Here is a 27,030-nt window from a genome sequence, read left to right as displayed (position 1 = left end):
ATGGGGGTGGGCTCTCTTCCCGGGGCGCTCGACTCCTTCCTGCCCCACACAGAGCCAGGCGTTTGGAAGCGGTTGCCGGCGCTTGGCCTGCCAATCGATCTCCCCGTGACCCTGGGGCTTGGGGCCATGCGAGTGCCACTGCCGCTCCGCGACTATCGACCGTCCCCCGAGCGGGGAGAGGGCATGGGAGGGCCGCACTACGGTCACATGAGCCTCTGGGCAGGGAGCGCGAGGGATCGTTGCTGCTGACAGGCACAGCAAAGTTCAGGAAAAGCTGGCTGAATGGATGGCCAAGCCTGCCTGGCCAACTGCCTGGTATCGTGCAGGCAACATGGCAGTGCCTTGACCCAAGAGGTTCCCCACAGCACACTTGAGGAATGGTGCCACTTGCTGACCAGTGCAGAAGTGAGATACACAGTGCACTCCAGTGCACCGCAGTAACTCTAGTGCACCTGCCACCAGGCCAGAAGAGAAGTCAGGATAAACAGGGGTGTTCATGTTTCCCAGGAGAGGCACTGCACAGGCACTGCAAAAGCATAAGGACCGACCCGCAGGGCCCGCCATCAGACCACCCAGCCAGATGCCTTTTAGAAGCCCGCAAGCAGGGAGGGCTCCCAAGGAGGCAGCCAGCCCCTTCTGTTTGCTCCCAGCCTCCGCCGCTCAGAGATAGACTGCCACTGTACACAGCTGTTCTGCTGAGCTACCCTGTTTCCGTGAATCTGGAAGACAACCGAATACGAATGGAGGAGCCTTGACCCTGTCTCTCCCGTTTCGCTCACCAGTTCTGCAGACCCGGTTCATCGAAGAGCCTGAGGATCAGACGGTGGTTGCTGGGCAGCGGATTGTGCTCTCCTGCGTGGTGCTGAACTACTCCGGGATCGTGCAGTGGACCAAGGATGGCCTCGCCCTGGGGATGGGGCAAGGCCTTAAAGGTAGCAGCTTCCTCCGGGGGCGGGCGGGCGGGCTGTGTGGGGTGAAGGGAGCCACCTTCCTGGGGATATTCTGCTGTTCCCCGGAACAGGGGTGTTGAACCTCTTTCAGGCCAAGGGCCAGTTTCCATTCCGGAGAAGCTCCTGGGGGCTGCATTCCAGTGGCGGAAGGGGCAGGGCAAAAGGGCCAGCCTTTTCTAGCTTCTAGCTCTTTCTGCACGTAACTAAGCTGTTGGAGGGGCATTTCACCCCTTTAGAATGGGGGAAAAGGTTGCACAGAAGATGGGGGGGTGGCAGGAAGAGGGGAGGGGGTTGGCCATGTGGGGAGCCTTGATGGACCGGATTTGGCCCTCGCAGTGACCGGATTTGGCCTCCAGATTGTGCACCCCTGCCGTAAAGGAGTCTTGCTGCACCTACATTCCTTCTCTCCGCGACTGTGGAGTTGCCCACCCCTGCTTTTATTTAGGAGCCCTTCCGTTGCCATCACACCCCTTGGGTTGGCTTCTCCTGCCCTGAAAGTGCTAGTCACTCTCAGAGACAGGGGACTGGGGTGTATGAACCTTAGAGACAGGGGTGCAGTGGCTAGGTGCCGATGCAGTTCGTATCTCTTCCTGCTGCTGGGACAGAGGTGCCCCAGTGGAAAAACGCACCTCCTCCCCGTGCGTGGAGCCAGGCTCCGTGGTGCCTCCCTTGACCACAAGTCCTGGTTGCCCCCTTTCAGGCCCTGCTGCCCCGTTCAGTGGGCCGGCAGCGCCACCTACTGGGAGAGGCCGGGGAGCCTTTCCCCAAGAGGCCCCAAATCCATCTGCTCCCTTCTCGTGAACTGCCTTGCGCTGGTTTTCTGTGGATTGTCTTTCCACAGACATCTGCCTGGCCTTTTCCCATTCCAGGCCCTCCTCAACAATCACCCGCGTACAGGGCTGAGGGTACCCAGCATTTTAAAAAAGTAGAATTCCACACCGAGGTGGCCCAAAATTGTACACCAGGAAACGTCACCTTGTGCTAGCAGGGTACATTATGCACACCTGGCTTATTTGCATAGGTTTGCATTCTGTATTCTGCTGTGTGTGGGGGGGGGGGGGACGAGGAGTAACAAACTATGCTGGGCAATAAAGCCCAGCATAGGGCGTTATAGGCCACTTCCAACCCTACTGTTCTATGATTCTATGAAGCCTCCCCACTCCCCAGCCATTGGAAATCCTACAGAACCCTTCCCCCACACTCCCCTGGCTTTAGGTATTTAACAGGTATTACCCATGCATTGTCAAGCTTATCTCTGCAGTCTTCCTAAGGGCTAGAAACTTGTTTTTCAGAAATGGAAGCTGAGTGTCTCCCCCCTCCCCCCACAAGATGTTGGATTCATTGCTAAGTACCATGTTCTGTGGATACTTTTCCCAATGTGCAGGGGTGGGGTGGGGAATAAGCTGTGGGGTCCCCTAAGAATCTGCAACGGGGTTGGCGCTCTCTAAGATACTCACAAATGCTTCCGAGTCAGGAGCGAAGGAAGCAAATGTGCAGATTCAGGATGGCAGGACACCCCACCCCACCCCGTGGACTCGGAAGTGTCCAGAAAGGGCTTTGCCAAATGTGGTGTGTGGGCAACAGCACGACAGATGCAGCCTGAAGTGTGTGCAGAGTGGTGCATGTTAGGACATATGCGCTCATGAAGGAACTCTCTGCATGCTCAGAGTCCCTGTCTTCATTGCCATCATTTTACAGGTCCCAGAGAGGAGGTCTGGTGTGCAAAGGGGTTGGGGGCCAGGTCCCACTGAGCCTGGGCTCAGATTGAGGCCTGTGCATGGCTCTTTGTTTGCCACGGCCTGACTGCCGCCTCTCTTTCCTCAGCCTGGCCGCGGTACAGGGTCATTGGGGCTGCCGATTCCGGGCAGTACAACTTGGAGATCAGCGAGGCTGAGCTCTCCGACGACGCCTCCTACGAGTGCCAAGCCACGGAGGCAGCCCTGCGATCACGGCGGGCCAAGCTGACTGTCTTAAGTAAGTGGCTTTGTGATGTTCCCCAGCCGACCCCCTTTCCCTACCCACCTGCCCTCCCACTCCCATTCTGCTTCACTGCCTGCTTCATTTACCCAAGAATAATTGGGGTTCTGAGTGCTCCCCCTACACCCTTTGGCTTTTTCTTTGGGAAAGGCCTGACACGTCTTTCCCCATTCAACCTGTTAAAGCAAAAAGGGAGTGCTTTCCGCAGCCAGCCTTTGAAAGGGGGCGCTTTTCGCAGCCGGCCTCGCTGATCCGCTGCTGCTATCTGCGGCTTCGAAACCAAGATGCTATTTTTTGTGTGTTGTTGTGCTTTTTCATTGGGGGGGGGGGGGCTGTCTTCGTATTCTGTCCTTTACTGATTTTAATAACGGAGCCTTTGCTGGCAGAGGGCTGGGAGCTGATATCAGCAGGGGTGATCCAAGGGAGAGCGAAGCCATCCATGCCACGGCTCGATGCTGTCTCTGGATATCTGAGCCAAACTACTCTGGAATCGGTTCATAAGGACGATTTCCAGAAGAGGAGCCATTCCTCCTTTGGGATCCCTCCTGAAATCACTCTCTTTTGGAGGAGGAGCAGAAGAAGGTCTTTCTTCCAGACCAGCACCTATCATCGATCACATTGGCCCTGATTTCTGTACGCGGTGGAGTCAGCAACGTTGGCTCTCTCCTCCCAGTCAAGGAATGCTAGCAGAAGCCCCCATGCCTGCATCTCCTGCCCCCTCCCCATTGCCACCCACACATTCTGGGCATTTTGTCGTATTGATTGTGCTCCCCTGCCCTTTAATGCCTTAATATATATTCACGGCTGGCTTGAGTCACTGTTGCCGCAGGTGCTGCCATTTTTGCTTTTCCTGAGTTCTCAGGGCCTCATAAAAGCTGCAGGGAAATATGCCCCGCTGTGCAGAAAGGGGGATCTCTGCTCAGTCTCCCTCACACACACCTCCCCCCAGCAATTATGAGGAAATTATAAATAAAATTATAAATATAATTATAATTTTAAATGAATTATAAATAAAAGATGAGTAGACAAGAAAGAGAGAGAAAGACTCACTGAGTGATTACTGCTCCCCTGGACTGAGATAAGGGCCAATCTGGCCCCTAATCCCCCCACCCCGCCCCCAGAGAGAATAGCATAAAGATGACCCAGTCTGGCTTGATGGGATCAGGAAGGATGACGCCCAGGCCAACACACGCACGCAGGTGTGCCTTTTCTCCTGGGAAGTTGCCCATGTAGAGCGGTCCTTCTTTGTGTCAAGAGTTGTCTGTCCCCTGGTCACACCGGCTGGGTGGATGGTGCGGCAATCCCGCAGTGGCGCTGTGTTAGCATAGGATGAAATATCTGTGACGCAGCTCCGAGCTCCACTTGAAGATGCCTCCATGGGATGGACGAATCTATCAGTGCGGGTTTCTCTCCATTGCTTCAGTTCCATCTTGTGCTGGTATCAGCTTGCATTTACAAAGCAACAAAGAAAAGTCTGCCCCCAAATTTGCAGCGTCTGTGTGCACATCTATGCCAAAGTGCGCAATCTGGCAAGCAGTCTTGTCTAAGGGAATGCATTTTTGTACATTCTTTTCATGAATATTCACATCTTTGTACACATTATTGTTTGGACTGGGGGATTGCATCACAAAATTCAGAGAAAAAAATTCAGAGTGAATAAGAAATTTGCTAGAGTTATCGTGTCATCCCGCCGTCCTGGAGTCTTCATGGCTGTGCCGATTTCTGCAGTGCGTTAGAGTCAATGTGGCGCCTGGCCCCCACGGAGCCTCCTTGGGTTGACATGTCGTGTCACAACCTCAGCCAGTCCTCAATAGGCTTGCCCAAAACCTTGCTGCCGATGGCTCTCTTTATCCTGCCCCCCCACAATGCACCGCTTTGCCCGTGCCCGGCAGCCCCGCCTCCGAAGGCATTCTGCAAAAGCTGTGGTCCTGGAGTCCCATCCCAGTTGCTGCCCTTCCCTTGCTTGACCCGGGCAGGGCCACAGGGTCCAGGGAGGGAAGGGAAGGGGGGTCACTTCACTGTCATCGCTACCCCACCAGACTTCCGAATGGCGAGATGCCGCAGCATGATTGACAGCTGGCTGGTTGGGGTCCGGAGCTGGGGCGAGCTGAGAGACGCTCGGGAGTGGCGTTTGTCACCTGGCATGGGATGGAGTGAGAGAAGAGGCGGGGGCTGCAAAGGGGCGGGGGTGGGGTCGTGCAGCACCCCCGCCCCAAATTATTGCAGAGGTAAAGCTCCTCAGCGTTGATGGTCTGCTGGCCAAGACCTGAAGCCTTCTGTCCTCCTCTGGTCCAGGCCTCAATCCGATCCTTGCCTCTGGCTCGGAGCACATCTAAGAGGGTGACGTGCCGGCCATGATTGGAGCAAGGGGAGCAGATGAGGCTCTACGAAGAGAAGATTTTTAAGGGAAGCCAGAGGAAGGGTGGAAGGAGATGGGATCTGAGGTGCTTGGTTCTTGCTGGCTTTGCAGCAAGGGATGGCCGGGTTGGCCAAAGTCCTTTTGCTGCCGAGGCAAAAGACAAGATGGTGCCCCCTGCCCAGTCCGTGTGCAGAGGCGGACTGGATTGGCGGCTGAAGCTCACTGCGGCACTGGCGATGGGGTGACGCCCCCCATCCCGGGCTGTGTTTGAGGGCCCCGCGGCTCTGTCCTCCCACAGCCAGGGCCAGCCAGGGAGTTCGTGGGGACAGCGGGGCTGCCACGGCTGTCCCCTGCACCTGCCGCCTGAGGCGATGGCTTCACTCTTCCCACTGGAAGGGCCGACCCGGAGAAACCACAATGCCTTTTAGCTGTAGTTCAGTTTAGAATGTGTGTGCCTAACCCCTCCTCATAAAGCGAGCCAAGGCTTGGGGGTGAGGGGTGGGAAGACACTGCTTAACATTTTATCCTGCCTTTCCTCCAAGGAAACTCAGGGCGCATGCATGGTCCCCTCTTCTAGCCTTGCAACAGCCCTGCAAGGGAGGTTAAGCTGGGGAGGGGGAGGGATGCTGGCCCAAGATCACCTTGGGAGCTTCACGACTGAGTGCGGAATTTGAACCCAGGTCTCTCACTAGCGACACTCTAGCGACTGCACCACACTGGCTCTTGAACCCATCCTGCTGTAGTGTGGTGGTGAAGACTCCGAGCTAAGAGCTGGAAGCCCATTGTCAAGACCAGGGGTGTCGGTCATAGAATAGTGGGGTTGGAAGGGGCCTACAAAGCCATCCAGCCCAACCCGCTGCTCAACGCAGGAATCCAAGTCAGAGCATCCCCGGCAGATGGCTGTCCAGCCTCGTCTTGATGCCTCCAGTCTGGGAGAGCCCACCGCCTCCCTATCAGGCCTGTGTGCCAAATCTGCCCTCCAGAGTTGCCCATGGGGAGGGGGGACACAACCCTTCCCACGTTTGTCACCCCTCTCCCCATTCGGCAAGACTGAAATGCCTCTCTCACGGCTGCGTCACTGGCAGTCAGAGCCTTAAGCTGAAATACGCTGGCATGTTTGGTATTTCAGCCCCGCCTCTTTGCATTGCCTCTCAGTCCCAGGATGCCACACAAGACAGACGGGCAATCATTATACTGCCCTACCTTACAGGGTGGTTGTAATGATTACCAAGATGACACACCTGAACCTATTTGAGCACTTCCGCGATCTGAGAGGCAAATAACCATCATTGTGACTGTTTCCCGCCCTCCTCGACACCTGAAAATCTTCAGCTATTGCAAATTTTGGGAAGCTGAGTCTATAGCAAAGTGAGGGGGGAGCCTCCTTAAAACAGCCTGCCCCCCATCTTTCCCTCTTGTCCCAGCTGCCATCTGTTTATTTACGGACCGGATCCTGCGAGACCCTTCATTGCTGTGCCACTTTCTTTCCTCCTTTGCTTCTCTTGTTCCTCCTAACAAAGCCTCAATCTCATTGCTGTTGTTGCTCTCCCTCCCTCCCCCTCCTCCTTGTTGTTATTGAATTAAAGGCTAATAAATCAGTAATGGCCCCCATCTCTATGTGTAAGAAAGATGAATCCATCAAAAAAACCCTCTTCATCTTCCCATGAGACAATCGGCTGTCAACCCGTCTTAGATATATATGTATTTTTTTAAGCGAGGAAGGCAGACCTTGAGGGGGACCCCCCCCCCACTTTCCTTGTCATCTTAATCAGAGCTTCTTCCTCTCCACTGATGCATCGTCAGTATTTCAGACTTGCATGGCCTCGGTTTTCTTTTATTTTTTCCTCTATAAACCCGCCCCCCTTTTCTATAAAGACGTGCAAGGTTTGAAGGGCCCGGCTTGCTCCTCCCCTGCAAAGTTATGAGGAACGATTTTTTCTTTAAAAACTGGACCGCCAGAAAGAGCAAGGTGAAGCCCAAACTCCCTTCCTTCCGTAAGCTCCGCAGGTTATAGGCAGAGAACCTCGCTGTCTCTCTCTCTGTGGAGACTTTCATGTGAGAGAGAGAGAGAGAGAGAGAGAGATGGGGTATGCATATTTTATCTGAATGACTTGAGCGTATGGAGCTGCCTGTTAAATAGGCCCTCTGAACCAGACACACGAGAGCGGCAATCTGGCCGGTTCCGCCGGAACCATCCTGCTCCATCGGCAAGTTTGAGTCCTTCGTGTTCCGAGGCTGGTAGAGCAGTGGAATCTCGAGTGCCGTCTCTGGAGCCCAAGAGGGACTCCAGTGGGAGCCTTCAACCTGTTCAGACCCGGTTCAGCTCAGACATGCCTTTGGAAACCCGCTTCCCACGTGTTTGTCTGGCAGTGCGTGTCCGCTCAGGCCCTCCTTGGTCAGGCTGCGACTCAGGAGGGCAGGGGTGGGGGACTCTGCTTTGGAGAAGCTCTGGGGGGCCACGTTCCAGTTGTGGGCATGGCAGAAGGTAACAGGGGTGGGACCTAAAATACCGGCCTATTTTAGTGTGAAGCTTATACTGACAATAACGCAGCCTTAGGAGAGACATTTTAACCCTTCAGAAGGGTGGGGGGAGCCATGCGGAAGCTGGGAAGCCACCTGACGATGGCTGGTTGGGGGAAAGGGTCCTGGGGAACCCAGGAAAGCTGGATTGGGACCCCAGGCAGTCCTCAGGTTCTGCTGCAATCCTGCAGCAGGGGGTCACGACCCACCAGCTGGAAGACCCCACAGACTAGACCTCTCTGAATGCGTCACCGAGGGAGCCCTGTGGTGGGTGGGCCATATCAAAAGGCCGGAACGGTTCTGTGGACCCTTGGCAGTCAGAGGGAGTGGGCCTCTGCGATGCTGGGGCAGGGCACCGGCGGATGGCCCAGTGCCTTCGTGTTCTGCTCATGGGCTGGGTCAGTTCACACGGACGTTTGGCCCGACCCAGCTGCAGGGATCTTCCGCTTGCCCGCCTCTGGCTGCTTCCACGGGGGGGGGCTCAGGGCTCGGGGCGCAGCCTCGTGCAGCTTGCATGAAGCCAGGGAACACCGGGCGGCGCACCACACGGGGCCGCACACGTGCAGCGTGACGCCACAGATGGGAGCTTGCTCCTTCACACGCTCGTTGTGCGCAGCTTCTACCCGAAAAATGCTCCAGGCAGCCAGCAAAGCTACGAACCGCAAACAATGCGGCAGTGACAGGGATGTGACGACATGAAGTAAGGTAGATCAGCGTTTACAACAGCCACCTCACCCTCACTTTAACAGCAACGTTAGAATTAATCTAATCTGTATTACCCCAACTGCCTGTTTTGTTTGGCTGCTCTTCCTCTCCTCCTCCTGTTTAGAAAAAGAAAAAGAACAACTTTGCATGTTGCCATCTAAAAACATGCAGGCTAGTAAAGGGAGTTTTGCCCTATCGGGGCCATGCCCAAGCAGGTCCTGCTATGTCTTCTGACCCCATAAAAAGCAGGTGCTCAGCTGGGTTTCCTGTGATGGCTGGGGTGTATGCATATGGATCAAGGCATATTAAGAAGGTGTGTTGGACTACAACTGCTATCATCCCCACCCAGAATGGGAATTATGGGATTTGTAGCCCAAGACATCTGGGAGGCACCAGGATAGGGGATGGCTCAAAAGTCAGGGACGTTGCTCACCTGCCCTGCCCCTCTCTTTGCAGTTCCCCCCGAAGACCCCGTGATTGACGGAGCCCCCGAGATCCTGCTGCGGGCAGGCACGCCGCGGAACCTCACGTGCTGGGCTCGCAACGCCAAGCCAGCGGCCACCATTGTCTGGCTCCGGGATGGGCTCCAGCAGTCAGAGGCCGCCACGACCACGGTACGGACATGTCAGGCCACGCGCAAGCCCCTTCTCATTTCCAGCGCAGGGATGAGATAACAGAAAGCGCCGGGGGGCACCGTGCAGTGCCCGCCGGGGTTGGCAGGAGGCCTCGTCGGCAGCAGTGCACCGGTGCCTCTGATGAGTGCGGATGCTCCCTGCGGGCGCTCCCGGGGCACCTTGGCTTCGCAAAGTGCTGAGGGGGAGGGCTTCATCCCGCCCCCCCGGGCCTCCCCCCAGTCTCTTCTTGGTTGCCCTCCAGAGCCAGACTCTACTCGTCCCTCTGGATTCCCGAATGCAGACCGTCGCCCTCTTCCTTCCCCCTCTTCTTGCTTTGCCCTTTTCCTCTCCCTTTGGGTTAATAATGCGATTTCTCCCCGCAATCGCCACCGCCCCACGTTTGCTGCTGCAGTGACGGCTCCTCGCTTGCTAACGCCTGCGCAGTTTATGGGGCGATGGCATTTGTCCTGACGACCTCGCCGGGCGTTTGGCAGGCATGGGCCGGAGCGGGGCTGGAGCTGGTTTGGATCCCGGCTTAATTTGGAAGCGAGGACTTGCACAGTTATGTCGAGATGCCCGCCAGGACCGCATTGCTCATGCTGGCTGGGGATAATGGGACTCATAGTCGAACACATCTGGACAGTGCCAAGTTGGGGAGGGCTGGAGCAAGTGCTTTTATTAAAGATAATACGCTTTTTAAATGAATTGGGACACCGTTTTGGCTGATTAAAATGAGTCCGAACCAATTTCATCCACTCAGTTAATCCGTTAAAAGCGGCAGCCCTGATATGTCCTGACAGGGTCCAAGGTGCCGGCCCACTTCCCCACATTGCTGGGCCTCCTCCTCCTCTTGCCCCTCCAGGAATTCTTGCCGGATGGGAAGAGAGAGACCACCGTGAGCCAGCTGCTGATCAACCCCACCGACCAGGACATCGGCCGGGTGTACGTTTGCCGCTGCACCAATGACGCCATCCCGGCCGGCAAGGAGGCCTCCGTCACGCTTGACGTGCACCGTGAGTGGCGTGGCTCGCGCCCCCTGCGCTCGGCTGCTTCGCTGGGGAGCGTGACGGCTCTTGCTTGAGATGGCGTCGCCCGAGGCGCCTGGCGGCCCAAGGGGGCTGGCGCCACCTTGGAGGCTGTTCCTGGGCCATCAGAGGAGGAGGAGGAGGATGGGGGGTGGGAGGCGGGGTTTGGGCACGCGCACACACGCTCCGCTTCTTCGACCCGAGGCATGGATATTGCCCTACTCATAAGCATAGGCAGCCTGGCACTCCAGATGTTTTGGACTACAACTCCTGCAATCCCCAGCCACAGGCCAGGTCGGCTGGAGCGGATGGAAGTTGTAGTCCAAAACACCTGGAGGGCGCTAGGTTAGCTAATGCGTGGTTGGCTCCCCTCTCCGCCCCTTGTGAGAACCTGGCCGAGGGGTCAGGGTTGTGGCGTGGTGACTCCCCCCTTGCACGCTGAGGGTCACCCCCTTGTGATGCAGCTTCTCTTTTTGCACGCAGACCCCCCGACGGTGACGCTCTCCATCCAGCCGCAGACAGTGCAGGAAGGGGAGCGGGTCGCCTTCACCTGTGTGGCCACTGCCAACCCAGAGATCAAAGGCTACAGGCGAGTTGGGTGTGGAGGCGGAGGGGCCCTGCATGGGAGGGGGCTTCCCACTGGGGAAGGGACACTTCAGGCCACCGCAGCTCTTTTGCCGCCACGGTTTCTCTGTCGCCCTCCCCTCCGACCTGCTCTGATGCCGCTTCCTTCCCCTGCCCCCCCCCAGGTGGGCTAAAGGCGGCGTGATCATCGAGGATGCCAAGGAGAGCAAGTACGAGACGCAGGTGAATTACACCTTCTTTACGGAGCCCGTCTCATGTGAAGTGCACAACGACGTGGGCAGCACCAACGTCAGCACCCTGGTGGATGTGCATTGTGAGTGGCGGCGGCGGCTTCCCCGGGTGCTGTGGCGCATCTCTCTGCCAAGGATCGACAGCAGCCTCCCCCAGCCGGGTGCCTGCCAGATGTTTCAGACTTCAGCTCCCATCAGCCCCAGCCAGCATGGCCCATAGTCAGAAATCTGGGAGTTGTAGTCCAACACATCTGGACGGCGCCAGGTAGGGGAAGGCTGATGGACGAGGGAGCAGGGCCTCCTTCCTGGTGGCCCCGGAGCTGTTCCCTCCTCCTCGCTGCCACAAGTTGCACCAGTGTGTGTGACTTCGTGCAGGAGCAGTGCAGATCCAGTGACGAGCTGGCCCGTCCATCTGTGCCCCTTCCCTCTATCCCAGATTTTTGCCCCCTCCCCCATTTTAGGCGCTGGGTCCAGAGCCTCGGGTTCCCTCTGGCACAATGTGGGGAGAGAGCGGTCAGCTGTCCGCGCCGCCTCACAGCCTTCTCTGTCATTCTCGCCCCCTGTCAGTCGCCCCTCGCATCGTGGTGGAGCCGAAGCCCATGACCACCGACATCGGCTCGGACGTGACGCTGACGTGCCTGTGGACCGGGAACCCCCCCCTCACCCTCACCTGGACCAAGAAGGAGTCCAACATGGTCAGTCTGCCTCTCAATCCCCGGCGTCGTTTGCAGGTTGCGGAGCGCCCGGAGGAACGGGCTGGCCTGCTCAGTGCCCCAGCCCGACCCAGACAAGGCTGGCCAGGACTTGCAGCACCGCAGAGAGCCCTGAGCGAGCCCCTGGCCCGGGAAAGGCGGCTCTCCGAGGCCACACACCCCTTCCCATGCACCGCTCGGATGTATTGAGAGCTGCTTAAGCCTCATCTCAGGGAGCGAATGAGGGCTTAAGCCGAAGGTCTGGTGGAAAAAGCGGGTTTTCGGTGGGGGGCAATGGGCTGGCCTCACACAAAGACTGAGCGAGACCCTCCTGGCTTCCAGTGGGCCTCAGGGGCCTGCCTGCCTGCCTGCCTTCTTTCCTTCCCTCCTCTCCCTCATGTCACATTCTGCTTGTGTCCCCAGGTGCTGAGCAACAGCAACCAGCTGTACCTCAAGTCCGTCACACAGGCGGACGCGGGGCAGTACATCTGCAAGGCCATCGTGCCGCGGATTGGGGTGGGCGAGCGCGAAGTCGCCCTCTCTGTCAACGGTGAGTGAGGCCGCCGGGCGTGGAAGGCCGTTTGCTCGCCTGGTGTCTGCCGGGGCGGGGGCAGAGCTGTGCGGGATGTGCCTCTGCGAATGAGAAGTGGAGGAGCGTGCTTCCTGTGCGTCAGGGAATGTGAGCAGCAGCTGCTTCCTAACGAGTCAGCGCCTGGATCCATCTAGCCCAATGCTGTCGACGCTGACTGGCAGCCAAGGCTCCCGGTGTTTCAGGCAGGACTCTTTCCTTGCCCTACCTGAAGATGCTGCTGGGGATTGAACCTGGGACCTTTTGCACGCAAAGCAGGGGCTCTGATATTAAACTTTGGGTCATCCCTTAAAAATAAAGCAGGATTCCAGCCCTCATGGGTCTGAATCAAGAACCCAGTATTGTCTACACCAGGAGTCTTGAACCTCAGACCTGCAGGCCAAATCCGGCCTGCTTTGCGCCCCAGTCTGCTTTTTCGGGGTTCCCCAAATAACCACACCCCTTTTTCCCAATCGTTTGCTGGTTTCCCAGCTTTTCCATGGTTCCCCCCCTCCCATTCTAAAAAGTTAGAGTGCCTCTCCTAAGTCTTGGTTACTGTCAGGAAGAGCTATAAGCTAAATTACGTGGGTATCTTTGGTATTTTTTGGCCACCCCCCTTTTCCTCTGGCCCCTCCCACTGCTGGAATGCCCCCCCTCCCCAGCTTCTCTGAACTGAATTTGGCTCTCGAGCTGAAAGAGTTTCTGCACCCCTGGTCTGTGTTGGCTGGCAGCTGCTCTCTGGGGTCTCAGATGGGGGCCTTTCCCAGTCCTAACTGGAGAAGCTACTGGGGATTGAACCTGGCCTTTCTGCATGTAAAACAAGGGCTCTCACCCTGAGCTGCAGCCCTTTCCTGGGACTGGGCAAAGGCCACGTCCTCCTCCTGTGCAGGGCCTGCTCACCGTGCCAAAGCATTTGGGTTAAGGATGTACAGATTTTCTGAAATCCGTTCCATGTGTTTTTCGCAGGTTGTCAGGTATCTTTTGTTCCATTGCCTACTCATTGACAGAAGCTGAATGTTTTAGAGATGTGCAAGAATTTCAGTCCACCTGCGCAAGTCTGCATTGGTGCTTATGTGCGTGCAAGTGCACACTTGCGCCCATGCGCACTTGTGCAATGCGCATTAGTGCAACTGTAAATTTGTGCAAATCCCCCCCAAAGAAAAAAACTGGTCCACAAGTTCACAGAATCTGCACAACTCAGAAAAAGCCAGTTGGATATGGAATATGCAGGTTGGATTTATAGAAATCTGAACTCATTTGAATTCCTTGCAGATTTGTCTAACATCCCTAGTTCAGGTGGATTGATTTTTGCCCTTTTGAGGGGATGGGGGAAGCAGGTGATCAGCGGAGTGGTGGTGATGGGGAAGAAATAATGCGGTTGAGCAGTGGGGGCAGATAATTATTATCATAACTGCTCCATATGCCCTCCAGGCAGCTCCTGTGCCATTAAAACTAGGCAAGTAACGGGGGGGGGGGGGCTTGGAGAATTAGCACTGCCCCCTCCATCTCTTGGCCACATGCAGCAGCACGCATCCTTTGGCACTGTTCCTCTCCACTTCAGAGGGACTGGTGCAGTAGGACATCCCGCTGGAACATGCCCTGTGCCGTCTCGCGTATTCTTTGGGCTCCGAAATCACGCATCAGATAAAGTGAGCCTTGACTTTTCCCCCCCACGCATGCACAAGAGAGGTTCCTGTCCGCAGAAGGCGGGGCAGGGGGAAGCCCAGTTAAACAGCTAAAAGGGCTAAGATGACCAAGGATCCAGGTCCCCCGCAGGAGCTGATCTGCGGATTTTGAATTGTAAGCTCTTCCGAACGGAGCAGAGCTTAGTTTCCTAATCCTCCTCATTAGCAGAGCCATTTTTTAAAAAGTATCGGGTGCGTGATCGCTTGTCATCGGCTGCTCACCTTGACGAGGCAGGCAGGGATGGATTCTGTCACTGGGAAACTGAGACCCAGAAAAGAAGGGCAGGTAGGTTGGGGTAGAGAGGCCGAAACACGAATCAGGATGTTCCGGGCTCAAAGCCTCTTCTCAAAGGCTTAGCCGTAATAACATAAGAAGGGGCTTGCTGGATTAGACCAAGCTGGGGCCATTTAGTCCATCCTCCTGAATGGCCCAGTGATTCCCCAGCAAAAGGGGAGGTAGAGATGCCATTTGGCCATTACAACTAGTAGCCATCAATAGATTGATCCCCATTGGTGAATTTATTTAATCCCCCCTTTTTAAGCCATTCCAATGGATGGCCCTCACCCCATCTTGCGAAGGTGAGTTCCACAAGTGAATTGCATCCCGCGCAAGGAAGGGTTTCTCTTGTTTGTCTTACAAGCCATAATCTCTCGGCCCTCCATTTGGAACATGTGGGCTGTCATATCAGCCTGCCTCACAGGGTTGTTGAACGGTGAACAACATACATGCGGCACTTTGAACACTGTAGCACTAAATAGGCATTAAGTAGCAATGTTATGACAATGCTTGGCTAGGACAGGAGTGTTGAAATTCAGGAGTGTGGGCCAAATCTGCCCCTCTGCTGTTCCTGAGATGGCCCCACTCAGGGGTGTTGCTAGATTCTTAAAAGATCCAGAGCAGAGACCCAGGTAGGCCTCTTTCTAACAATGGCCCTGGCCCCACTCCCCTTCCCCTGACTGCTGATTGTTTGGCCTTGTATGTTTCTTCCCCATTTTAAAAGGTTGAAATGCCTCTCCAAAGTCTTAGTAATGGAGAGCAAGAGCTTCAAGGTGTAGTATGTTGGCATTTTGGCCCTTCTCCCTTTGCCTTTGGCCCCACCCATCAGTGGAACGTGGCCCCTGAGAGCTTCTCCCTTGGAGAAAGCATCAGAATGCTTGTGCTAGGAAATGCAGCCCACGTAGCATTTCCCATTTTCGAGCCATAGATCTCGTTGGTGAGGTCAGACCCTAGAGAACAAGAATTAAAGCAAACCCCGAGTTGGGGCATGAGGGGAGAATCATAGAATCATAGAATAGTAGGGTTGGAAGGGGCCTACAAGGCCATCAAGTCCAACCATCTGCTCAAAGCAGGAATCCAAGTTAGAGCATCCCTGACAGATGGCTGTCCAGCCTCGTCTTCAATGCGTCCAGTGTGGGAGAGCCCACCACCTCCCTAGGGAATGGGTTCCATTGTCGTCTTGCTCTTAACAGTCAGTAAGTTTTTCCTGATGTTCAGCCGAAATCTGGCTTCCTGTCCCTTGAGCCCATGATTCTATGTCCTGCACTCTGGGATGATTGAGAAGAGATCCTGGCCTTCCTCTCTGGGACAACCTTTCAAGTACTTGAAGAGTGCTATCATATCTCCCCTCAGTCTTCTCTTCTCAAGGCTAAACATGCCCAGTTCTTTCAGTCTCTCTTCATAGGGCTTTGTTTCCAGTCCCCTGATCATCTTTGTCGCCCTCCTCTGAACCCTCTCCAGCTTGTCTGCATCCTTCTTAAAGTGTGGTGTCCAGGACACAGGCCTCCAGATGAGACCGAACCAGTGCTGAGTAGCGGGGAACTAATACTTCCCAGGATTTGGAAGCTATGCTTCTCTTAATGCAGCCCAAAAGAGCATTGGCCTTTTTTGCAGCCACATCACATTGTTGGCTCATATTCAGCTTGTGATCTATCACAATTCGAAGATCCTTCTCGCTTGTCATGTTGTTGAGCCACGTATCCCCCATCTTGTAACTGTGCATTTGGTTTCTTTGTCCTAGGTGCAGAACTTGGCATTTATCCCTATTAAATGTCATTCTGTTGTTTTCTGCCCAGCGCTCCAGTCTATCCAGATCACTTTGAATGTTGTTTCTGTCTTCCAAAGTATTAGCTATCCTGCCCAATTTTGTGTCATCTGCACATTCGATCAGCATTCCCTGCACCTCCTCCTCCAAGTCATTCATAAAAATGTGGAAGAGCACTGGGCCCAGGACTGAGCCCTGCGGTACCCCACTCATTACCTCTCCCCAGTTTGAGAAGGTCCCATTGATAAGCACTCTTTGAGTCCAATTCTGTAGCCAACTGTGGATCCACCGGATTGTTGTTTCATCTAGCCCACTTTGAGCTAGTTTGCTCATCAGGAGATCATGGGGCACTTTGTCGAAAGCTTTGCTGAAGTTGAGGTATATGATGTCTACAGCATTCCCACGGTCCACAAGGGAGGTGACTTGATCAAAAAATGAGATCAGATTCGTCTGGCAGGACTTGTTCTTGACAAATCCATGTTGGCTTCGAGTAATCACGGCATTGTTTTCAAGGTGCTTCCAGATGGATTCCTTTATCATCTGCTCCAGAATTGTCCCAGGGATTGATGTCAGACTGACTGGTCTGTAGTTCCCAGGTTCCTCCTTTTTACCCTTTTTGAAGATAGGGACAACGTTAGCCCTCCTCCAGTCATCTGGCACTTCCCCCGTCCTCCATGATTTCTCAAAGAGAATAGACAGCGGTTCTGAGAGTTCTTCTGCCAGTTCCTTTATCATTCTGGGATGCAGTTCATCTGGCCCTGGAGATTTGAACTCATTCAAAGTATGAGGTGTTCCTTGACCATATGCCTATCAATCTCAAGCTGCAATCCTGCCCCTTCAGCCTGTACTTTGCCTTTGCCAGGGGGCTCATAGACCCTCTTCGGGGAGAAGACTGAGCCAAAGTAGGAATTGAGCACCTCTGCCTTTTCTTTGTCATCTGTTATCATTTTGCCATCCTTATTTAATAGCTGAACAACCATTTCTTTCCTCTGCCTTTTATTATGCACGTAGCTGAAGAAAGCCTTTTTGTTGCTTTTAGCATCCCGTGCTAACCTCAGCTCGTTCTCAGCTTTAGCCTTCCTGACGCCATCCCTGCAATTCTGTGCTACCTGCCTGTACTCTTCCTTTGTTGCTTGGTCTTCCTTCCACGCCCTATATGTGTCCTTTTTTGTTATCAGGTAATCTCTCAGCTTTTTGTGAAGCCACATTGGCTTCTTCTGTTGTCTTCCACCTTTTCTTGTTGTTGGAATTGTTTGTAATTGTGCCTTGAGAATTTCCTTTTTTAAAAGCTCCCACCCATCTTGGACTCCTCGTTAGCGTCGCTTGCCATGGGACCTTAGTGATCATTGTTCTGAGTTTATTAAAATCAGCTTTTCTAAAATCCAGGGTACGCGTTTAACTGCATTCGGCTTTTGCTTCCCTTAGAACCAAGAACTCAAGTATAACATGGTCGCTTTCCCCCAGAGTTCCTGTAACTGCTACTTTATCCACTAAGTCATCTCTGTTGGTTAGGATCAAGTCAAGGATCGCCGATCCTCTAATTCCTTCCTCTACTTTCTGTAGGAGGAAGTTATCCGCCACACAAGTCAGGAACTTCCTGGAGGGGCCATGTTTTGCAGAATTTGTCTCCCAACAAATATCAGGGAAATTGAAGTCCCCCATTACTACTACATCATGCTTCCTTGAAACATTGGCTATTTGCTTTTCAAAAGTTTCATCCTCGTCGTCTCCTTGATTGGGTGGCCGGTAGTAGACTCCGACCACCAGGTTCCTTTTATTCTTTGCTCCATTTATTTTGATCCAGATGCTCTCGATGGGGCTACCAAGCTCCTCCTCCTGTATTTCTGTGCAGAGATATGTCTTTTTCACATACAGTGCAACCCCACCTCCCTTTCTGTTCCTCCTGTTCTTTTTGAACAAGTTCTATCCTTCAATTGCTGTATTCCAGTCCTGAGAGTCATCCCACCAAGTCTCGGTTACACCTATCAAGTCATAATTTCCCTCTTGTATTAAGAGTTCAAGTTCATTCTGTTTGTTTCCCATCCTCTGGGATTAGTATATAGACATTGAAGACCATGTGCTTCATAGTCTGGCTTTCTTCCTACATTTGTAGGATTCTATGATTATTGGGCGCTATCAGAGCTGTTCTCTCAGTTGCAGTGCATGCGCCTACGTCCATTGTTACCCCCAACATTACATCTCCCTTCCCCGTAGGATTCAGTTTAAAGCCCTCCTGATGAAGTTCTTCATGCTGTGACCAAACACATTCTTCCCAGCCTATGTGAGGTGCAACCCATCCTTTGCCAACATTCCATCTTCCAGAATGTATAGCCGATGGTCCCAGAATCCAAATCTCTCATGCCAGCACCACCTTCGTAGCTGGTCATTCACCCGGAGTATTTTTCTTTCCCTTTCTGTCCCTCTTCTAACTGCTGGAAGGATGGATGAGAAAACTATCTGGGCCTCAAAGTTCTTGAGTGTCCTTCCCAAAGCATCACAGTCTGATGTGATTTCTTTGTAGCTCAGCTTGGCAGTGCCATTTGTTCCCACATGGATGAGAAGAAAGGGATACCTGTCAGTGGGCTTTATGAGTGCAGGCAACCCTTCAGTCACATCTCTAATCCTTCCTCCTGGGAGACAGCATACCTGGCGAGTCCACGGGTCTTCGCGACATACTTGGGTCTCGATCCCACGCAGCAAGGAGTCTCCCACTCCTCCTCCTCTTCTCTTCTTCTTGTTGTAGGCCTGGGTTTCATCGCCTCTGCTTGACTGACCTTCAGCCTCTTGCTCACTCTCATGCAGGTTCCCCTGTGGTTCTTCCTCTGCAGGCTGTCCTCCAGTCTCATCCGCAAGTACCTGGAATCGGTTCCACAGCTCCACTGCTTCCACTGGTGCAGAGTGGCGTCTAGTTCTTCTTCTCCTAACTGTCACCCTTTTCCAAGGAGTATCCTCTACTCCATTTTTCCTCCCCTCAGCATTTCCCACTCCACCTAGGTGCAGAACTTGGCATTGATCCCTATTAAATGTCATTCTGTTGTTTTCTGCCCAGCACTCCGGTCTATCAAGATCACTTTGCTGTATCAAGACATACAGCCCCGTGTCCTCAAATGCAGCCCCTGTTGCCCTGATGCCTCCCCCATGCTTCCAAATTTGGAGGTGGTGGCAAAAAAGCCCCCCAGTGGTTTGCTACTGCTGATTTTTTTTTTTTTTTTTTTTTGCTGCTGCCGCTGCTGGTAGCCCTGAAGGGCTGTGGGTGGAAATTGGCCCCCGGACACCAGACGTTTCCCACCTCTGTCTTAGATTGCCTCATATTCAAAGGTATCAAAAAGCTATCAAATCTCCACATCTTCCAAAAGCCTTAATTTCATAACCTTCAACACCTACTAGAGCAGGATGGAGAATCATGGTCCTGGTGTCAATGGTGGGATACAACGGAGTGAACGCCCATGGTGGCACAGACGGTGGGAATGAGAAGAGCAACGGCCCTTTTTGTTCTGGCTCTGGCTGAGTGCCCCCCCCTCCCAAAAGCATCGCCGTTTCTCTCCTGAAACTCCTCCTTTTCATCAGGTCCGCCAATCATTTCCAGCGAGTCCGTCCAATATGCTGTGCGTGGCAACCCAGGGAAAGTGGAATGTTTCATTGGGAGCACCCCCCTCCCCGACAAAATCGTGAGTCCATCTTTCGTGTTCTGGGGAAGAACGTAAACATGGGCTGTCCTTTGTGTTGGGGGATATCGGTTGGGTTAGGAATGCAAGGAAGAATTAGGGCAGGGTGTGTGTGTGTCCCTTTCTACCCCAAAGGGGACCACTTCCCTCAGTCTTTAGGTACGTTGCTTATCGGTTCCCTCCCTCTAAGGGCTGCTTTTTCTTCTCCCACCCTGTTTCCACTCTCCCCCTTCAACACTTTAAGGCCTGGGGCTGGAAAGAGAACGTTTTGGAGAAGGGAACTCTGGAACGGTACACGGTGGAACGGAGCAACACCGGCACCGGGGTGGTCTCCACCTTGAGCATCAGCAATGTCATGGAGGTGGACTTCCAGACGCGCTACAACTGCACGGCCTGGAACAGCTTTGGGCCCCGGACGGCCATCATCCAGCTGGAAGAGAAAGGTGCGGGGAGGCCCAGCTCCTATGCTGTTCCCAAGAGCCACGCCAACTGATGTGAAATGACACAGGGTTGTTTTTTCTCTTGTTAAGGTGCATTTAGGTCAGGGGTGCAGAACAAAGCCCCGCTGTCCATACACAATATATTTACTTAACATATAACAAGAGTGAATGCACAAACGATGCACACCGTTTCATCAACACATCAGTGAGCATGTGCAACAGAGAACTGTATTTCAGACTCCAGTCACAACTGTGGAGTATCGGTCAAATTCAGTTTCCACTATGTTGAGTCTTTATCAAGCCACTATAAAAAAAAGTTCAGTGTCCTTGGAAGAAAACCTTTTCCTGTGGTTCTGATGGATGCTGTCAGGTCGAGACCCTCCTGTTCTTTTGGTGATAACCAAAAAATCCTCCAGTCGTTTCTAGAAGAGTGTGCCCATTTTTGTTACTACGGATTCCCATTAATTACATCCAACATCACACACCAGAAGCAAAGCTCTTACCGACAGAACATGAAACACTGCTTTATCCCAAACAGGTTGTCTCAAAATCCACTCCTCTTTCCCCAGCCCGAGGTCAGCCTGAGCCTTAGCGTAATTTATCTCACCTACAGGCACCGCTCCCTTAGAAACGAATGTTTGACTTAAAGAAACAATCACTTGCAGTAGGAAACAGACATTATCTAAGTTTTTACAGAAACACGGATAAATCAGAATTATCATTAAGCCCATGAGAGGCTATTCTGTGCGAAGTAAAAATCCCAAACGGCTCTCGCTGGCAAAGTAAATCGTGTGGATCCTGCCCTCCATAAATGGAAGCATGCTCAGGCACCCCCCCCCCCAAGTTTTTGCATCAACCACATTGATAGATTGACAGGTGATAAAATCTCTTAACCTGAAAACCTTCCCACATATGGGGTCAGCAAATTGTTTCATCTCTAAGGATTGCACACAGAAAACACACCTCCCACATTTAAAATGTCCATTTGTGATAAAGTGTCTAATCGTGCTAAAACTGAGATCCAAAAGTACAAGTTCATCACTTAACCTACATGACTTGCAATTCCCTATAGTTGGAATTTTTCTTGACATCCTGGAACATATTTAACTAGATGCCAGTGTTTTAGAACCGTATGTTCAATAGCAAAGGACAAGGCATTATAGTCTAACAACCCAAACAATTTGTTACGATAAACCAGATTTGTTAATCTTATCTAATAAAAGCTCATTCCTATGGTATCTGCCAGCTCTATTTTTTCCTGACTTAGTGTTCCTATCCATTGACTTTTTATAATTCCTTACACAAATCTGTTCTTTTGACTTACAAGTCAACACATCCATAAAAGGGATTTTCCCACAGATCCTTATGTAATGGTAAATTTATCCATGCAAAAAGATAATTCACTGCACAGTACTGATGCGTAACAATATAGATGTCATCAATAAATCTGCCATGGAGGAGTATGTGTGAATGGTCTGGGTCCAAAATAACCATCTTTTCTAAATGTGTCATATATAGATTTGTAGCACTGCAATAGGACTCCCTGTGAGCACTCCTTTTCTCAGGAAATAAAACTGATCTCCAAATTGGAAATAGTTCTTTGCTAAGATGATATCCAGAATTTTCAATAAGAAAGGTGTAGCAGGATCCCTATTTTCTCTGCATCTTAAATAACGCTTTATAATGTATTGGGCCCCGTCATGAGGGATGGATGTATACAGCAAATTAACATCCATCGTGATTAAATATGAACCGTCCTCTACAACTAAAAACCTCACCGCTTCAATGAAGTGTTTTGTATCTTGAATGGATTGGGGGGCTCTCTTACAAAATCCCACAAAAAGGAGTCCAAATACTGAGCCAATAGCTCTAGAAGGGGTCCTGATCTGGAAGGGGAAAACTCTTTCTGGATTTTCAGAAATATATAAAATGCTAGGACCCTCCCATAATCCCTCATCAGAAATTGTCCTGTGTGATTATTTCTATACCCCAGGGATATTGCTTCCTGAATCAGGATTTTAATCATGAATATAATGTGATTTGTCAGATTAGGGTTAATATTGGTATAACAGGATGAATTGCTAAGTTGCTTATGTACCCCCTTCAAATAATCTCTCTTATTTAAGATGACTAGGGCACCATTTTTGTCTGCTGGTTTTATGACAGTATTAGAATTATTTGCTAGACATTCTAAAGTTAGCTTTTCTTTGAAAGAGCAATTGAATTGCACGTCACTTGGCCTCCATTTCTTTGTGTTTAATACTCAAGAGTAAAATTAAAAGTTGAAAACAGAAGTTCAAAAATACTCTTGCCACTCAGTAGACAAATAAGAGAAAGATAACTGAAATGGAAGTCTTGATGCAATAACTGTCTTTTCATTCCCCCCACCCCACCCCCCAATCCCCTTGCAGAGGTTTTGCCGGTGGGGATAATTGCTGGGGCTACCATCGGAGCTGGCATTTTGGTCATCGTCTGCTTTGCTGCGCTGGCCTGCTTCCTGTACCGACGTCGCAAAGGGAGTGAGTGGCGTGCGCGTGTGGTGGCGTGGTTGTTGCTTGGGAAGATGGAGATGCGGAGCTGAAATGGGCCTGTTGAATTCCGCGCAGCGTTAAGACGTCCTCTCTCTTGTCTGTCCCGAATCTGTTGCGCTTGGGATGACTCCAAGTTCGGCTGCTTATGAGGGAAGGAGAAAAACTGCTCCCTCTCCACTTCCTTGACACCAGGCATCGTTTTCTCAACCGCGATTGTGACCCCTCTTGGATGCCAGAGGTGCAGAGGCACGGTGGAGCTGAAGGAAAGGAGGCTAACGGACCATTTAGACTAGAATGGCCTCCCACTCCAAGCAGGGATTCTTGGGGCAGAACCTAAAGGGGCCACGCTGGCTGGGGGTGCTGGAAGTTGTAATCCAACACATTTGGAGGGCAGCAGATTAGGAAAGGTGCCCCCCAGATGTGCTGGATTACAACTTCCATCATCCCCAGCCAGCGTGGCTCCTAACATGCAACATTCAGCGCTTGACCCAGTGAGTCCCCCACCCGCTTAAAGTGGCAGCGGTCAGCTATTTCTCTTCCTTCCAGGCCGTAAAGACGTGACATTGCGGAAGCTGGACATCAAGGTGGAGACGGTGAACCGGGAGCCCCTCACGCTGCACACGGACCGTGAGGAGGACACCGCGAGTGTCTCCACAGCCACGCGCGTCATGAAGGCCATCTATTCGGTGAGGGGCTGTCCTGCCACCCAGGCCTTTCCTTCCCCCCCGGATGTCCTCTGGGAAGACCGGGAGGGGGAGGGACTGCGGCTGGCCGTCGCCTGCTCTAGCACGGGGGGGAAGCAGCTGTCCCATATTCTCCCTCCGCTGGGAACCAGGCATCGGTCGAGCCTCCCCGCATTTGGCCTGGCGTAGGGTTGCTGAGGGCTGTTGGCCAGCCCGGGCATCAGAACACCACAGGTCTCCGGCATTGATGGCTTTCCTTCAATCACATACTACAGGGGTGCTGAGCCTCAGGCCCGCAGGCCAAATCTGGGCAAGCTGGCACTCCAGTCTGGCCCTCTGGGGTTCTCCAGGTGCCCCCCTGCCCCTTTCCACCAACTTCCCCCCGCATTCTGAAAGGTGAGATGCCTCTCCTGAGCCTGCAAGAGCCTTAAGCTACAATTTGCTCGTATTTCTGGCCCCACCTCTTTGGCCCCGCCCACCACTGGAATGCGGCCCCCAAGAGCTTCTCTGAAACTGAGTTGGGCCGAAGGAGGTTCAACACCCCTGACGTACCAGGATGCCCGGAGGAGCTGAAAGGGTGATAGACTAAGAGGTCAGTGTCCCATGACCTCTTGGCCACACAGTCTGACTGGACGAGGAGTCATCCCCCCTCATGTCCATGTCTGCGCAGACCTGTAACCCAGCTGTGGGTCTCCGTGTGCAGGATATGGGGGTCAGGGAGAAAAGGAACATGAGTTGCCAGATCCTAGGGAGGAAGTTGCGGAGTCCGGAACACAGGATGGGGATCAGGAGGAGTGCAGCCTCTTAGCCTCAGTTTCCCTCCTTGTAAAATGCAAAGATTAGCAACTTCTGCACAAGGCTCTAGTAAGGACGATGGGTGGGAAGGGCTCTGCCGGAAGAAAGAACCCCCACCTAACGATGGCCTGAAGCTGCAAGGGGCGGAGCTCTGACCGTTCTCCCCCCACCCCCCAGTCTTTCAAGGATGATGTGGATCTGAAGCAGGACCTCCGCTGTGACACCATCGACACCCGTGAAGAGTATGAGCTGAAGGTACGGTGTGTGTGTGTGTGGGATGCGCAAGGGAGTTGTGCATGCGTGCTCATGTTCAGAAGGCGCATGCGCATCCCACTGAAAAGACCCTTCTCTGTGGGTTCCACGCGGGTGTTTGGCTATTCCAGCCCTGCTGCCTGAACGACGTCTCCCTCCGGCCCGGCACGGACTCCGTCTGCAGCGGTGCCTGTAGAGAACGCTGTGCCCGCAAGGCGGCTCAGAAGAGGCGGAGCCCGAAGGCCAGGCAGCCGAGCATGCTCCTGGGAGGAATGCAGCCGTGGGGGGGGGGGGGGCTGCCTCCTGTCTTGTGCTGGGAGGATCGGGACCCCTCTTCTCCAAGGAAATTGCACCAAAGTGGGTCAGTTCCTACAAAGCAGAAGTCGCAACTCGTGTCTAGAAAACACTTTAGAGAGAAAAGACCCTCCATGCCTTGGCGAATTTCGGGGTTGATCAAGACCCATAAAGCTGCCGTCCTGAATCTTTCTGAGCATGCCGAGTTCCACGTTGAACCAGCTGCAAAGACTGCTGGGTAGTGGCGCCCCCTGCTGCCAAGTCCCTTCTATGCACATGTCTGTACCGTCTTTCTTCCATGGAGGTCACAGCAGGGTGCATAGTCCTCCCCTGCCCCGATCCATTTGATCTTCACAACAACCCTGTGAGGTAGGATAGCTTCAGAGAGGGGGGTGCTGGCCCACGATTACCCAGTGAGAGCTTCATGGCTGAGTGGGGATTTGAGCTCAGGTCTCTACAGTCCCCAGACTGACATTCTCACCACTACGCCACACTGCCTCTCCCTGGGTTCCTTAACCCGTTGGGCCCTGTTCCCTTTCAGGATCCGACCAACGGCTACTACAACGTCCGCGCCCACGAGGACCGTCCATCTTCTCGCACGGTGCTCTACGCCGACTACCGCAACCCCGGCCCGGCCCGCTACGACACGCGCCCCTCCTCCCGCCTCTCGCACTCCAGTGGCTACGCCCAGCTCAGCACCTACGGCCGGGCCCCCGCCTCAGAGTACAGTGGCGACCCGGTCCCGGGACCCGCCCCAGGCGCCGCCACGGCCGAGACGGCCAGCCAGCTCTCCTACGAGAACTACGCCGCACACGCGCCCTTCTCGGCTGGTGCCGGCTACGCCACCTACCGCCTGGCCCCGCCGCCGGCCCTGGACAGAGCTGCCTACGAGGCCTACGACCCGCTGGGCAAGTACACCACGGCCACCCGCTTCTCCTACACCTCCTCAGACTACGGGCAGCGCTTCCAGCAGCGGATGCAGACACACGTCTGAGCCACGACTTGGGCGCTGGCGGGTACAGGGCGCAGGTACCTCAAGACTGGCCCCTGATATTCAGGGGCTCTTTTCCAAGCCCCCCTTGCGGTCAGACTGGCAGGCGGTGCTCCGCAGCACCAAACGCCCCGCATCCACGGGCGCTGCGCTCGTGGCCCGATCCACTTCTCCTGCTCTTTTTCAGTCCCTGGGCGTCCTTCTGCCACGGTTTGATTTCTTCCTCCTGACACCCCGGTACGAAGTAGAGCTGTCACGGGGGCCCTCCCTCCCGCTAACCTGAGGGGGGGGGCAGGTTTGGGGGCCAGGATTGGAAGTTGCAGAGCAGGGCCACTGTGGGGCTGGAGCTCTTCTCCACCCTGCCTCGATCTTGCCCAGTCAACTCCTCTTCCAGGGGTGTGTGTGGGGGGCGGGAATGGCAGCTTAGCCCCAGGGTGGGCATCTGAAGGAAGTATCAGGTAGACAGGGGTCAACCACGCTGGGGAGCTTAGTTCTCCACAAGACCGTGAGGACAAGGGAGCAAGAGCAGGATTGAGAGACCAAATTATGTATCTTGTGGACTAGGAGCTTGAACTGGCCACCCAGTGCTTTTTCTCTCCCGCCGCCGGGGTCATGCCATGGACAGGGCCCTATTTGGTGCAGTTCTTAAATCGAGCTCAAAAGGTCTGTCCTTGCAGCCTGTAGATAGGCTGAGCCCTCCAAGCCGGTCTCTACGTGACCCCTGGAGAGCGCAGAGAGAGCGCCTAACCAGGTCTCCCTGCCTTTGACGCAAGCCTGTATCACGGTGACAGGATGGGCAGGGATGCTTTCACACCCTTGGCCCCCAAAGCATCCAGTGACCCTCCCGGTCAAGGATCTTGCCATCTCAGGGCTGTAGCTGAGCACCTTGCAGAATGAGGTCCGACAGAAACCAATCCCAGGCTGTGTCCCCCCAACTCAGCCACACACCACCCTGCCCTAGCCTTCCCCCAAATTCAGAAGCCCATGAACAATTTTACAGAGATAGAGAGTGCATTCCACTGTGTTATTGTGCATCATCTAGTTTGCTTCCAAGAGTTTTTCAGAGAAGAGAGTTGTTTTTTTCCTGGCAAGCTGATGGAAGAGAAGAAGGAGGGAAAGGTCTGGAGAACAGGGCTCGGTGTGGGGAGAAGTAGCTGGTGGGGGGGACAGGAAGGTGCTCTGAGAGGTCCCACCTCTCTGACTGTCAGAAGGTCCTGCTGAGGCCCCCCTGGCCTCCAAGTCTGCAGTAGATACTTGTCTGCAGATATCTCCTTTTGTTCCTAGCCATAAGGACTAGAAACTTTAAGGATCTTTTAAAAAATACAATAAAAGCTGAGACTCTTGGGATGAGGAAGGGTCTGCATTGCTGGTAACTCAATGCAGCATCTGCCCGCATGCTCCCCCCTCGACTGTCTCCCTGGAGGAGG

General features: G+C 53.6%; 1 protein-coding gene across 1 annotated transcript; it reads left to right on the top strand.

The window, feature by feature from the left end:
* Window positions 1–26,952, top strand: KIRREL1 (kirre like nephrin family adhesion molecule 1). Its single transcript, XM_084823632.1, has 15 exons — window positions 1–202; window positions 783–932; window positions 2,775–2,924; window positions 8,968–9,125; window positions 9,988–10,138; window positions 10,634–10,739; window positions 10,900–11,048; window positions 11,533–11,660; window positions 12,081–12,207; window positions 19,520–19,620; window positions 19,862–20,060; window positions 22,469–22,576; window positions 23,135–23,274; window positions 24,244–24,321; window positions 25,154–26,952. The coding sequence occupies exons 1-15, from the start codon at window positions 1–3 to the stop codon at window positions 25,604–25,606; spliced, it is 2,400 nt and encodes a 799-aa protein (XP_084679758.1). The 3' UTR covers window positions 25,607–26,952.
* Window positions 26,953–27,030: the final 78 nt, after the last annotated feature.

This window comes from Heloderma suspectum, chromosome 17 (assembly GCF_057233095.1).
Source record: "Heloderma suspectum isolate Gila_16-S chromosome 17, 16-S_ref, whole genome shotgun sequence".
Classification (NCBI taxonomy): Eukaryota; Metazoa; Chordata; class Lepidosauria; order Squamata; family Helodermatidae; genus Heloderma; species Heloderma suspectum.
This window is presented reverse-complemented; position numbering and strand designations above follow the sequence as displayed.